This window comes from Phocoena sinus, chromosome 20, assembly GCF_008692025.1.
Source record: "Phocoena sinus isolate mPhoSin1 chromosome 20, mPhoSin1.pri, whole genome shotgun sequence".
In the NCBI taxonomy this organism is placed as follows: Eukaryota; Metazoa; Chordata; class Mammalia; order Artiodactyla; family Phocoenidae; genus Phocoena; species Phocoena sinus.
In genome coordinates this window covers 40,427,175-40,438,933 of record NC_045782.1, presented here as the reverse complement: position 1 = coordinate 40,438,933, position 11,759 = coordinate 40,427,175, and the positions used below count along the sequence as shown (strand labels likewise).

The 11,759-nt window shown below is 51.9% G+C and overlaps 1 protein-coding gene across 1 annotated transcript; it reads left to right on the top strand.

The window, feature by feature from the left end:
- Nucleotides 1–6,584: 6,584 nt before the first annotated feature.
- Nucleotides 6,585–11,520, top strand: SOST (sclerostin). The gene is made up of 2 exons (XM_032617599.1): nucleotides 6,585–6,835; nucleotides 9,535–11,520. The coding sequence occupies exons 1-2, from the start codon at nucleotides 6,619–6,621 to the stop codon at nucleotides 9,954–9,956; spliced, it is 639 nt and encodes a 212-aa protein (XP_032473490.1). The 5' UTR covers nucleotides 6,585–6,618; the 3' UTR covers nucleotides 9,957–11,520.
- Nucleotides 11,521–11,759: the final 239 nt, after the last annotated feature.

Here is an 11,759-nt window from a genome sequence, read left to right as displayed (position 1 = left end):
ACACATATGGATACTTGTGTGTATGTAGAGATAGCCTTTTCCCCGTAAGTGGAGAATGTTTGGCACTTCGCTAGGTTGTACCCTCTTGTTTCTTATAGTCCCATTCATTTTGCCAGCTGCCTAGCATCCATTGTGTATGGACATACTGTGATTTCTGTATACTTTTATTTTAAAGGTGTAGTCTGCTTTAATGAGCATCAAATATACAATGAGACTCATGAACGATAACCACAGTATTTGATCTGCTTTGCATGCAGTTAATTTCTGTCATCTGCTGGGGTGGTACAGCGTCAAGCACATCCTGATACTCAGAGCTAACTAATACTCAGAGCACATCCTGTGCTCCCTTGTGTAATTTCATGGGCGTGGATATGCCCAAGCCTAATTTTTAAAACGACAGTCACTGAGCTATGGCCTTCTGTATTGATGACCCATTTATAATAAGTTCAAATGCACGGAAATACCATTTCTGAAGTCTACACCAAAATGAGTTAATTTGGAGGCAACAACGTGAGTGGATCATCTCCAGTTCATTCAAAGCAGATGCATAGGGCTTCCCTGGTGGCGCAGTGGTTGAGAGTCCGCCCGCCGATGCAGGGGACACGGGTTCGTGCCCCGGTCTGGGAAGATCCCACGTGCCGCGGAGCGGCTGGGCCCGTGAGCCACGGCCGCTGAGCCTGTGTGTCCGGAGCCTGTGCTCTGCAACGGGAGAAGGCCGCAACAGTGAGAGGCCCGCGTACCGCAAAAAAAAAAAAAAAAAAAAAAGCAGACGCATACCACATTTAGGTAATGTAATATGCATCTGCCTCTGGACATAGAGGGTGACAGAGAGTCTTCCTTGTCACCTTAAGCCCCTCTGAGCTCTTCTTCAACTGGGCCTCGACTTTTGGACTTCCATGTTCATCTCTGTATTGTCTAATTTTAGCAAGAATCCTGCCAAGTCAGTTTAGGCAGAATCCCCCTCCCTCCATATCTGATCACCCTCAATACCTGATCGGGTTCCTCACCCACCACCATCCCCCAGGTGATGTCTGACCACCCTGGCCTGCCTTTAGCAAGAGTCCTGTTAGGTCCATTTCACCAGAATCCTCCTCACCCCTGATGTTTCCTCAGTAATTTTCCATCTGCTGACCCCCACCCTGCTGCTTGGCTATAAATTCCCACTTTCCTTCTTGTATTCAAAGTTGAGCCCAATCTCTCTCCCTGCAACTACACAACCCCATTGCAGTGGTCCCTATCCCTGCCATGATGGTACCCCCTTGAATAAAGTCTTCTTTACCATTTTAAACTAGGATTTGCAGATAGGGGCCCTCCTGCAGGCAGAGGGTGGCAGTTTGGACAGCAGTTGGCGAGATTCTGGGGATGGGTCAGGGCCCCCCAACTTAAAGGGCCTGGTCTGCTAGGCAGAAGGAAGCAGAGGTTTTATCATGTGGGGGCTGGGGGAGCCATTAGCCCATTCTAAGCAAGAGGTTGAGTGACACAAGCTCTTTGGGGCTGTTCCTTAGAAGCTGCTGAGCCAACAAGTAGATTTCCACCTGTGCTGAGACCCTGCCCTCTACAGAGAACAAGTTCTCAACTGTGAATAAAGACAGGGTGATTTGGACTTCCCTCAGGGTAGGCAACTGCCTATAAACAGAGATTGCCCTCCAAATCCAGATCCTCCATTCTTACCACTCATCTGTGGCAGCAAAATCTGTTTGAAAATGCAGTTAATAAGAGTCCTCAGTTTCCATGAATTAGAGACCGGGAGCTTGGGAACCAAGTAGAGAGTGAAACTAACTTACCTTTGAGGTCCCTTTCAGATCAAACATTCTAGAATCCCAGGGAGTCAGACGAGCACAACTTACTTTCCAAATTTGGCCTGTCCTTCAGAGTCTGGTCCAAATGCCACATCTTCCCAGAACCAGCCCAGGGGGAAGAGACTGTTCTCTTCCCTAAAGGCCCATAACACTTTATCCTGTTTAAAGAATGTATCTGAAGATTTCCTAGTGGCACCAATCACTTTCTACCCGGCATTAGAGTCATTTGGGTGAAGAATTTATTCCTTCCCTGGTACCAGAGCTCCTTGGTGGAGAGCGTGTATGAGTTCATCGTGCCTGATAGGCGGCCTTGCTTCATTAAATGTTTGACAGGTGGACTTATAAACAGGCAGCTTGGCAGAAACAAAACCCAGTAAATCATCACATAGAAAAACAGCCTTGCTAGAAATTTAGGTGCAACTACTAAAGTATTAAATTCAATATGGCGGGGGGACTTCTATGGTGGCACAGTGGTTAAGAATCCGCCTGCCAATGCAGGGGACATGGGTTCGGGCCCTGGTCCAGGAAGATCCCACATGCCCCTGAGCAACTAAGGCTGTGCGCCACAACTACTGAGCCTGCGCTCTAGAGCCCGTGAGCCACAACTACTGAGCCCACGTGCCACAACTACTGAAGCCCACGTGCCACAACTACTGAAGCCCGCATGCCTAGAGCCCATGCTCTGCAATAAGAGAAGCCACTGCAATGAGGAGCCCGCACACCACAATGAAGAGTAGCCCCTGCTCACCACAACTAGAGAAAGACCGCGCGCAGCAACCAACACCCAATGCAGCCATAAGTAAATAAATAAATACATTTATTAAAAAAAAAATTCAATAGGGGGACTTCCCTGGTGCCACAGTGGATAGGACTCCACGCTCCCAGTGCAGGGGACCCGGGTTCGATCCCTGGTCGGGGAACTGGATCCCACATGCAGGCTGCAACTAAGAGTTCGCATGCCATAACTAAGGAGCTGGCGAGCTGCAACTAAGGAGCCCTGGAGCCACAACTAAGAAGCCTGCCTGCTGCAACTAAGACCCAGTGCAACCAAATAAATAAATATTTTTTAAAATAAATAAATAAATAAATTCAGTTTAAGGGACTTCCCTGGCGGTCCAGTGGTTAAGACTCCACATTTCCACTGCAGAGGGCCTGGGTTTGATCCCTGGTCGGGGAACTAAGATCCGGCATGCCACGTGGTATGGCCAAATATGTAAATAAATTCAATAAAAAAAAATTTAACAGCCCAAACCCAGGGTTGGCAGCCTTGTGGAGAAACATGCTGTTATGGATTGAACTGTGTTCCTCCAAAATTCATATGTTGAATCCAAGGACTTCAGAATGTGAGCTTATTTGGAAGTAAGGTCGTTGCAGATGTAATTAGTTGAGATGAGGTCATGAGTGTGGGCGCTAATCCAATACGACTGATGTCCTCATGAGAAGGCGGAATTAGGACACAGATGCGCACACAGGGAGGACAGCATGTGAAGATGAAGGTAGAGATCGGGGCGAAGCTTCTGCAAACCAAGGAATGCCAAAGCGTGCCGGCAAGCCCCTAGAAGCTAGGGGAGCGGCACGGAACAGACTCTTCCTCGCAGCCCTCAGAAGGAACCAACCCTGCCGACACTTTGATCTCAGACTTCAGCCTCCAGAAACTATGAGACAATAAATTTCTGTTGTTTAAGCTACCCAATCTGTGGTACTTTGTTTCAGCAGCCCTAGCAAACTAAGGCACATGCCCACTTGTATGTTGCTCATGGGCCTGGGGACTGTTTATCCTCTCAGACCCGGAATTCACTTCTGAAATAACCCTACAGTTAAAATACTTTGTGGAATACTACTCAGTAATAAAAAGGAAACAAATTGCTGATACATGTAACAGCTCAGATGAATCTCCAGGGAACAGTGCTGAGTGAAAAAAAGCCAGTCCTAAAAGGTTACATCATGACTGATTCCATTTATGTAACATATTTATTTGAAGTGACAGAATTGTAGAAATAGAGAACAGATTAGTGGTACCACAGGTTAGGAATGAAGGGGAAGGGTATGCTTATAAAAGGGCAATGAGAGGGATCTTTGTAGTCAGAGTTGTTCTTTCTCTTGACTGTGACGGTGGTTACTTGAACCAACAAGGGATAAAGTTGCATAGAAACACACACACACACACACACACACACACATGTGCAAATAACACTGGGGAAATCTGAATAAGACTGGTGGATTGTATCAATGTTACTATCCTGGTTTTTGCAAGATGTTACCATTGAGAGAAACTGGGCAAAGGGAACAGGGAATTTCCTCTGTATTAATTCTTGCAAGTGCGTGTGAATTTACAAGGACCCCAAAATAAAAAGTTTAATTCAAAAAAATGACTTTGTCCAAGGACGTTCACAGCATCCCTAACCGAGGATAGAGGAGCATCGGAAATGACCTAAACTACCCACAACAGAAGTCAGCTAAAGCCCTGAGGGTTTAACTCTGGGGAGTGTTGTCTAGCTCTGAACAGTGACAAGTTTGTGGACTGAATAAATATAAAAGTGAATTAGTGTTAAGTGAAAAAGCAGATGGCATCACAGCAGGTTCTCTCTGAGCCATTTTGTGAAAAGCATGGCTATACCTTGGCAGAGAGTTAATTCAAAAGGATGGAGATAATTCAGAAGTTCAAGTCCACTGGATCCTTCTTTTCTTTCTCCTCCTCCTTCTCCTTCTTCTTCTCTCTACATCTCGCTCTCTCTTTAAACATTACTTCAGTTTCAAATAAAATGACAACAATAAAATGAAATGAAACCCTGAGCTTTGCCATCCTCCGATCGTTGGCTTCTCCTTCCGTCTCCAGCAGGTGGCAGAAGTATTCTAAGGATGGTCCCCACGGTCTCCGTTTCCTGTGGATGAGCTGCAGACCCCAACAGCAGGTGGGGCTCCAGCATCAGTCCCGCCAGCTCAAGGAATCCAGACATCAGAACTGCCCTCTCCGAAATCCAGGGCAAGAAGGCAGTTGTCCGGCCACAACAGGGTTAACGGTCCACATTCCAGGGCAAGGGAAAAGGAGGCTGGAGGGTCACAGACAAAGGGAGAGGGTTCCGAGGGCCCCCTTCTCACAACATCACCAGCTCTGTTGGGAGAGATAGATCACCCGCAACAATGGCCACAGCTGTTTTCGTCTGCCCTGAAGGAAACTGACTTAGGAAGCAGGTATCAGAGAGGGCCCTTCCTGCAGGGGCTTCTGTCTGGCTTGTAAAACTGTCAGAGCAGCTGCATTCATGTGTCGAGTGATGGATGATGGAAAGGAGGGACAGAAGGCCACAGATGGACACGGCGACTTACAAGTCGAGGCAGGTGGCAGAGGCTTTGCAGAGGCTCTGCAGGTGGGGTGCACTGATTCATTGCCCACTGAAAATACCAAGGGACCTGGGCCACAGCCCGCTTCCCAGCCTCCTTCAGGGCCAGGAGTGGGTGCGCCTCCTCAAACAATCTGTCTGCAGTGAAAGCTTCCGCTGGCCGTCTTTCCTTGTCCTGCATCTCAGGTGTGAACATTCCTCCCCCCGGGCCCCTCCTTCTTCTCTGGGGCCAAGGTAGCAATTCCTTTTGGGTTCTCTGTGGCTAGCTGGACCTGGGATGGCTTCATAGAATGCGCCTGTGCTATGCACCAATAAGGTTTTCCATATAGGACTCAAAGCTGGTTTTGAAAAATGTAATGGGCTGGGAGACAAGAAAAAAAATATATATCAGCACTAAAAATGCTGGCTTTCACTTTTGCTAAGAAAAGGGGTTTTGTGCTCTCCACTCCTACCCACAGCCTGGTCCAGGAAATAACTATGGCCCATCAGCCTGCCAAGAAGTGCCTGTCACCAAGCACGGGATCCCCGAGGAGCATGAGCTGAGGTTTCCTCCTTGTCTCCATCACCAGAGCCTCTTGACTTCTCATCCTGGCCTTGAAACCGGAATCCCTGCCCCTCAGCCAAGTGGAAGCCCCAGCTGTGATCCTCCAGTTTTCCCTCTTGCCTTCCAGAGGGATGACAAGAGGGGCTTTCCTGGTCAGGATAATTGATGCTGAGCTGCATGGGGTCGGGACCAATGAGATTTCTTAAAAAGTAGCCTTCTGGGCTTCCCTGGTGGCACAGTGGTTGAGAGTCCGCCTGCCGATGCAGGGGACACGGGTTCGTGTCCCGGTCCGGGAAGATCCCACATGCCTCGGAGCGGCTGAGCCGGAGCCTGTGCTCCGCAACGGGAGAGGCCACAACAGTGAGAGGCCCGCGTACCAAAAAAAAAAAAAAGTAGCCTTCTGCCTCTGCCTGGGTCTGTGAGGGCCAGAGAGACACCCCTAGGGCCGTTTTATTTTGGTGGGGTGACAAATGAACGTGGCCTGAGAAATGGGATCGGCTGGGCTAAGACCTGTGGAGGACTCAGAGCTGCTGTTTTCTTTGTTAAGCTGGTCCAAAGTTTGCTTGGAGGAAGCCCGAGGGACCCAGGGAGGTAGAGACTAGGAGCTCATTTTGATATCTGAAAACCACAGCCGCCTGCACGTGGGAGGCTCTGAGAGCAGGCTTGCCTCACACGCCCCCTCACTGTGGGTCACCTGGGAGCACCAGCGGCAATTTGGGAGATTTCTGAGCTCAAGGAGGAGTCTTTGGGGAGGGCTTGCTCGGAGCACACCCCGTTCCCTCCCCCTGGGCTGAGGGAAGCATGGGACCAGCCCTGCCCCAGCCTGTCCTCATTGGCTGGCATGAGGCAGAGGGGGCTTTAAAAAGGCAAACGTGTCTGAGCTGGGGACCTGAGCCTGTGCTGCTGGAAGGCCGGGTGCCCCCCTCCAGCTGGCACCATGCAGCTCTCTCTTGCCCTGTGTCTCGTCTGCCTGCTGGTACACGCAGCCTTCAGTGTGGTGGAGGGCCAGGGGTGGCAGGCCTTCAAGAATGATGCCACGGAAATCATCCCCGAGCTGGGCGAGTACCCCGAGCCTCCGCCAGAGCTGAACAACAAGACCATGAACCGGGCAGAAAACGGAGGGAGGCCTCCCCACCACCCCTTTGAGACCAAAGGTATGGGATGGAGGAGAGCCTTTTTAGCATAAGGGTCCTGGGAGGGTTCTCTTTGGGGAGGTTTTGAAGACTGGGGTAGACTGTCAGCCGCTGCCAGCACCAGTGGAGGCACCATCTTGCCTGTAGGCAGGGTAAGGATGGCATGCCAGTGTAGCCCTGGAATTCAAGTGCAAGGGTGTGGGGCTGGTAGGGGGCTGGCAGCGAGAGCCCAGAGCGGGAAGGAGGCTGAGGTGGAGAGGGACAGCCTCAGGGGCTCAGAAAGGAGATTTCAAAAAATCCCCTCCTGAGAAGAGAGGAGCAGGGTCCAGCTGCTGACACCGCTGGGGAGGAAGTAAGGCAAGGGGGCCTCACGTCTATGAGTGCCTGCTGGATGCAGATACTATATGGGCTGTGCCTGAACCATACCCTGGGGAGCTCCCAAGTTGAAGGTGAAGAAACGGAGGCTTCAGAGAACAAGTAGCTTGTTAGTGAGTAGAGAGCTGAGATTTGAAGCCAGTTTGATCGAATTACAAGACAGCCCCGGTGGGGGGCTGTGTGGGGGGCATCGGAGGCCGAAAGCCAGAGCAGATCCCTGCAAAGCAGTGGGAAAGGGACACCAAAGAGGCACCCCTTCAGCTCCCACCACCCATGGTCTACCCAGTGAGCTGGCACTCGAGGGAATAGGAGCTGCAGGCACAGTTTTAGCTTCTGACCTGGGTGGTAACTGGGTCCAGGCCCTGGAGGGGAGGCAGCATCCTCTGTGCAGGGTGTGGACACAGGTGGCACCATCTGTCCTGAATCCCCACCCCAGACCCTGACTTGCCTCCTTCCTGGGAGGGACACTGACCCTAGCGGAAAGGCAGTGGCCCCAGTGGAGGGCACACCTGGGTTCCTGGTCAGGTCTGCACATAGAAGCCTGGGGGGCAGTGTACACAGCTGGCTCTGCAGCTGGCAGGAATGGCTGGGGGCGGGGGCTGGAATGACGCTTCAGAGTGAGGCCCTCTGGCTATGGTCCAGGTGGGAGAGGAGTCCACTGCCCAGGCCCCTGCATCCCATCCTGCCCTGCCTCACAACCAGCTGGGAATGGGGGTCTGCAAAGGGCACCCCCCCGAAGAGGCCTCTCCCCTGCTCCTGCCCAGGGAAGGTCAACTAAGCTCAAGCAATGGACTTTAGGGGACCCAAGCACAAGACGTCCTCCCTGGGCTCCCATGAGAGCCACAGGCCGGGAGGAAGCCATGTGCTCAAAACAAAGTCGCCCTTTGCAGAGGAAGCGCCTAACCTAGGGGTACTATTCTTGGAAAGCCCCAAAGCCTCCTTCCCTGGGCAAACAGGCCACGCCCACACACCACCCCTGGGGCCTGGGAGCGGAGGTGAGGATGCCAAACCAACCCAGAAGCCAGGAGGCCACAGCCATGGGCGAGGGAACCCTGACATCTCCCCTGCTGTGCTTGTTCTCACGGGGGCGGCGGGGGGTGGGGTTGGCCTTCTTTGCCTCCTCTCTGGTTTTGGACTTAGGACTATTTTTCATCCCTTTGTGTCACATTGGAACTGTTCCTATGAGACCCTTGGGGATGGGCAAGTGCTCACATGAGGACAAGCTGTTTAAAAAAGCTCCCACCCATCTAAGCCCACACTAGGAGACATGATCAAGGCGTCTTCGGGGACAAAGTCAGGCCTTAGAGCCCAAACTTTCTCTGCCCAGGGAGCAAGCCTGTGCCACCACTGGGTGTCCATCAAGTGTCACAGAAGAGACTCGCCCAGCACGGTGCCTGGTACACAGCACGTGCTTAATAAATGTTTGTGGCGGCCAAAGCTGTAGGTTTTCAGTCAGAGCTTGGTCTCCCTCTGGTAGGGAAGTAACCATAGTAAAAATAGTAAAAAGCAGGCCTTTGTCCCCCACCCAGCATCCCTCGGTGCTCGGGCATACAGCTTCCACCCTTGTGGGAGCTGAGAAGCTCTGGGACTCCAGAGAAGCAGAGTCAGGAGACCGGCTCTGTCTATCTGGAAAGAGCTTTTCCCTCTCTGGACCTCAGTGTCCACAGTGATAATGAGGGGGTTGGATATGCTGCCATTGGCTCCTTTCAAGTCTAACGACTTCAGTCTCCTCTCCACCTCCCCTTCCATCCTTCTTCTCAGTAGCTGCCCTGATTTATTATCTTCAATTAACCCCTACTCCTTTTTCCATCCCCCAACTCCCAGTCTCCCCTCCCAACCGGCTGGAAAAAATTCGGGAGAAACCAGAGCCATTCAGAGAATGTGGCTAATACCTACCCTACTGAGGCCCTGTGGCACAGATGCGACTTAAGTCTGGCAAAGAGGGCCCCCTTGGAGAGGAATAGTAATAACATAATAACAGTCAACACTTCCAGCTCTGAGTATGTTCCAGGCAGTGTCCTCTGCATTATAGATGTAATGGATTAGCTCACTGAATCTTCAAGACAACCCATTTTACAGATAGGAAGCACAGAGAGGTTAAGTAACTAGTCCAAGGTCACACAGTCATGGAGCTGATACTTGAGCTGAAGCAATCACTTGGCTCCAAAGTTTTAGGGGGAGAGGGTGGATCGGAGATCTTTCCCCCAACTCCAGAGTACCTGGGCCCTTCCCGTAATAGATCCCCAGAGGCAAAAGCATCAGGGGAGAGGCAGGTTTGGAAGAGGCGGAGTGGTTTGGAGGGAGGCGGGACGGATGTTCGCCCTCACGCGCACTTCTCTCCGCAGACGCTTCCGAGTACAGCTGCCGCGAGCTGCACTTCACACGCTACGTGACGGACGGGCAGTGCCGCAGCGCCAAGCCGGTCACCGAGCTAGTGTGCTCGGGCCAGTGCGGCCCGGCGCGCCTGCTGCCCAACGCCATCGGCCGCGGCAAGTGGTGGCGCCCGAGCGGGCCCGACTTCCGCTGCATCCCCGACCGCTACCGCGCGCAGCGGGTGCAGCTGCTGTGTCCCGGCGGCGCGGCACCGCGCGCGCGCAAGGTGCGCCTGGTGGCCTCGTGCAAATGCAAGCGCCTCACCCGCTTCCACAACCAGTCTGAGCTCAAGGACTTCGGGCCCGAGGCCGCCCGGCCACAGAAGGGCCAGAAGCCGCGGCCCCGCGCCCGGGGCGCCAAAGCCAACCGGGCGGAGCTGGAGAACGCCTATTAGAGCCCGCCCGCCGCGCCGCGCCCCCAGCGGGCGCTCCCGACCCAGGCGCCCCAGGTTTCCGCCCCTTGCGCGCGCGGTTTGATCGTTTGTGTTTCACTTTAAATACCTGGCACCCAGGGCCGGGGGCTGAAACCTTCCCGGCTGCAGGCCCTGGGGATCCGGGTGTCAGCAAAGCATCCCCCCCCGCGCCGCCTGCAGAGGGGGTCCCCAGGGGCATGGGAGGGAGCTGAGAGTCACAGACACTGACCCACGCAACCCCGCCCTCCGGGGCGCCTACCTTTGCTGGTCGCACTTCAGAGAAGGCAGAAAAGGAAGCATTTCACTGCCCTGGAGTTTTAAGGGAGCAGTGGAGAAAAGTCCAGGGACTGGTTAAGAAAGTTCGATAAGGTTCCCCTTCCCCCCACCTCTCTGCCTGGCAAGTTGTGCCCAGAACACGTGACTGGGGTCCGTAGATGGGGTTTCTAGTCCTGGCTCTGCCACTAACGTGCCGGGTGACCTCGGATTATTACACTCTTCTCTTTCTGGACCTTGATTTCCTCTTTGTAAAATGGAAGTGGGGGTGGGATTAACATCTGGAGGAATTAACATCTGGAGGAATCTACTGTCATATAATTCCAAGGACTCGGGTGCCCTTTGAATGGGCAGAGGAGAGAGCGTTTGGATTGAATCACTGACGTGGTCGCTTCCAGAATTCGGAGTTGTAATCCTCTGATCTGGCAGCCAAAGATAAAAAACAAGCAGGGAAAAAGAAAAGAGTCTATTTATGGCTGACAAACTCGTGGAAGAAGCTGTGGTGTGTCCCAGCCTGGCCTCCCAGATGTTTGGCTACCTCCACCCCTCCATCTCAAAGGATGCAGAAACAGCACCGTCACCTGGGGTAGAGAAGAAGGTCCCAAGGGTGGTGGGAGGCACAGAAATCACCCCCTATTCCCAAAGAGCAACAACCCCCCGCCCCCCACCGCCATCATGGCCATATCACCCTCTGCAGAGAAGCTCAAGGTCCCAGCACCCTGGGCTTCCGGGCCCAAGAGAGCAGCCACCACCCATTCAAATGCCAATGGGTCCCTTCCAAGGCACTTCCTCCTGCCTACCGCTCACGGACACATTTCTGTCTGGAAAAGAGCTTCTTACTGCTGTTATGTGTGATGGCATAGCTTACATTAAAATAATATTATTGGGGAAGAAATTACAAGTGCTGTATATATGCTGACAGGCTGCAAAGCTTAATGCTGCCATCCAAAAATCTTTTGGAAAATCATTTCCAGACACCACTTACTTTCTGTGCAGTTTTTAATTGCTAAAAAAAAAAATTTTTTTTTAAACAGAAGCACATGCTATGTGAAAGCCTGCCCAGCTGGTCGTTTCTGCAATCTTTTCATGTGGAATTTGTCCACAAGAATGAAAGTAGCAGTTTAAAAAAAAAGTTAAGTTACATATTTATTTTCTCACTTAAGTTATTTATGCAAAAGTTTTTCTTGTAGAGAATGACAGCGTTAATATTGCTTTATGAAATATCAGTCTGTTCTTTCAGAATCCAGAAACATTGTTAATAAAGACAATGAATTGTTACGGAAAGGATGTGGTCTTGTTTTGTCAACCACACATGGTCATTTCTGTCAACGTTAACATCTTTCTCTTGGTCACTAGAGCTTAAACCTGGGAGGCACCTTTGATCGTGTTATGGTGGCCCTTGTGGCAATTATGTCCTTCCTTTGAAAGGTCGTGTTCATCCCTTCCTTTCCAAACCGAGACCTCATCCCTTCACCTCGGCCATTGTATTAACCTCAGCCTGGTCTCCCTTTA

What these genes read in the sequence shown, in the direction of transcription:
- SOST (XM_032617599.1), top strand. Translation starts at nt 6,619, where the DNA reads ATGCAGCTCTCTCTTGCCCTGTGTCTCGTCTGCCTGCTGGTACACGCA. An exon ending in CCACCCCTTTGAGACCAAAG is followed by an intron (nt 6,836 to 9,534) that starts GTATGGGATGGA and finishes TTCTCTCCGCAG; the next exon opens with ACGCTTCCGAGTACAGCTGC.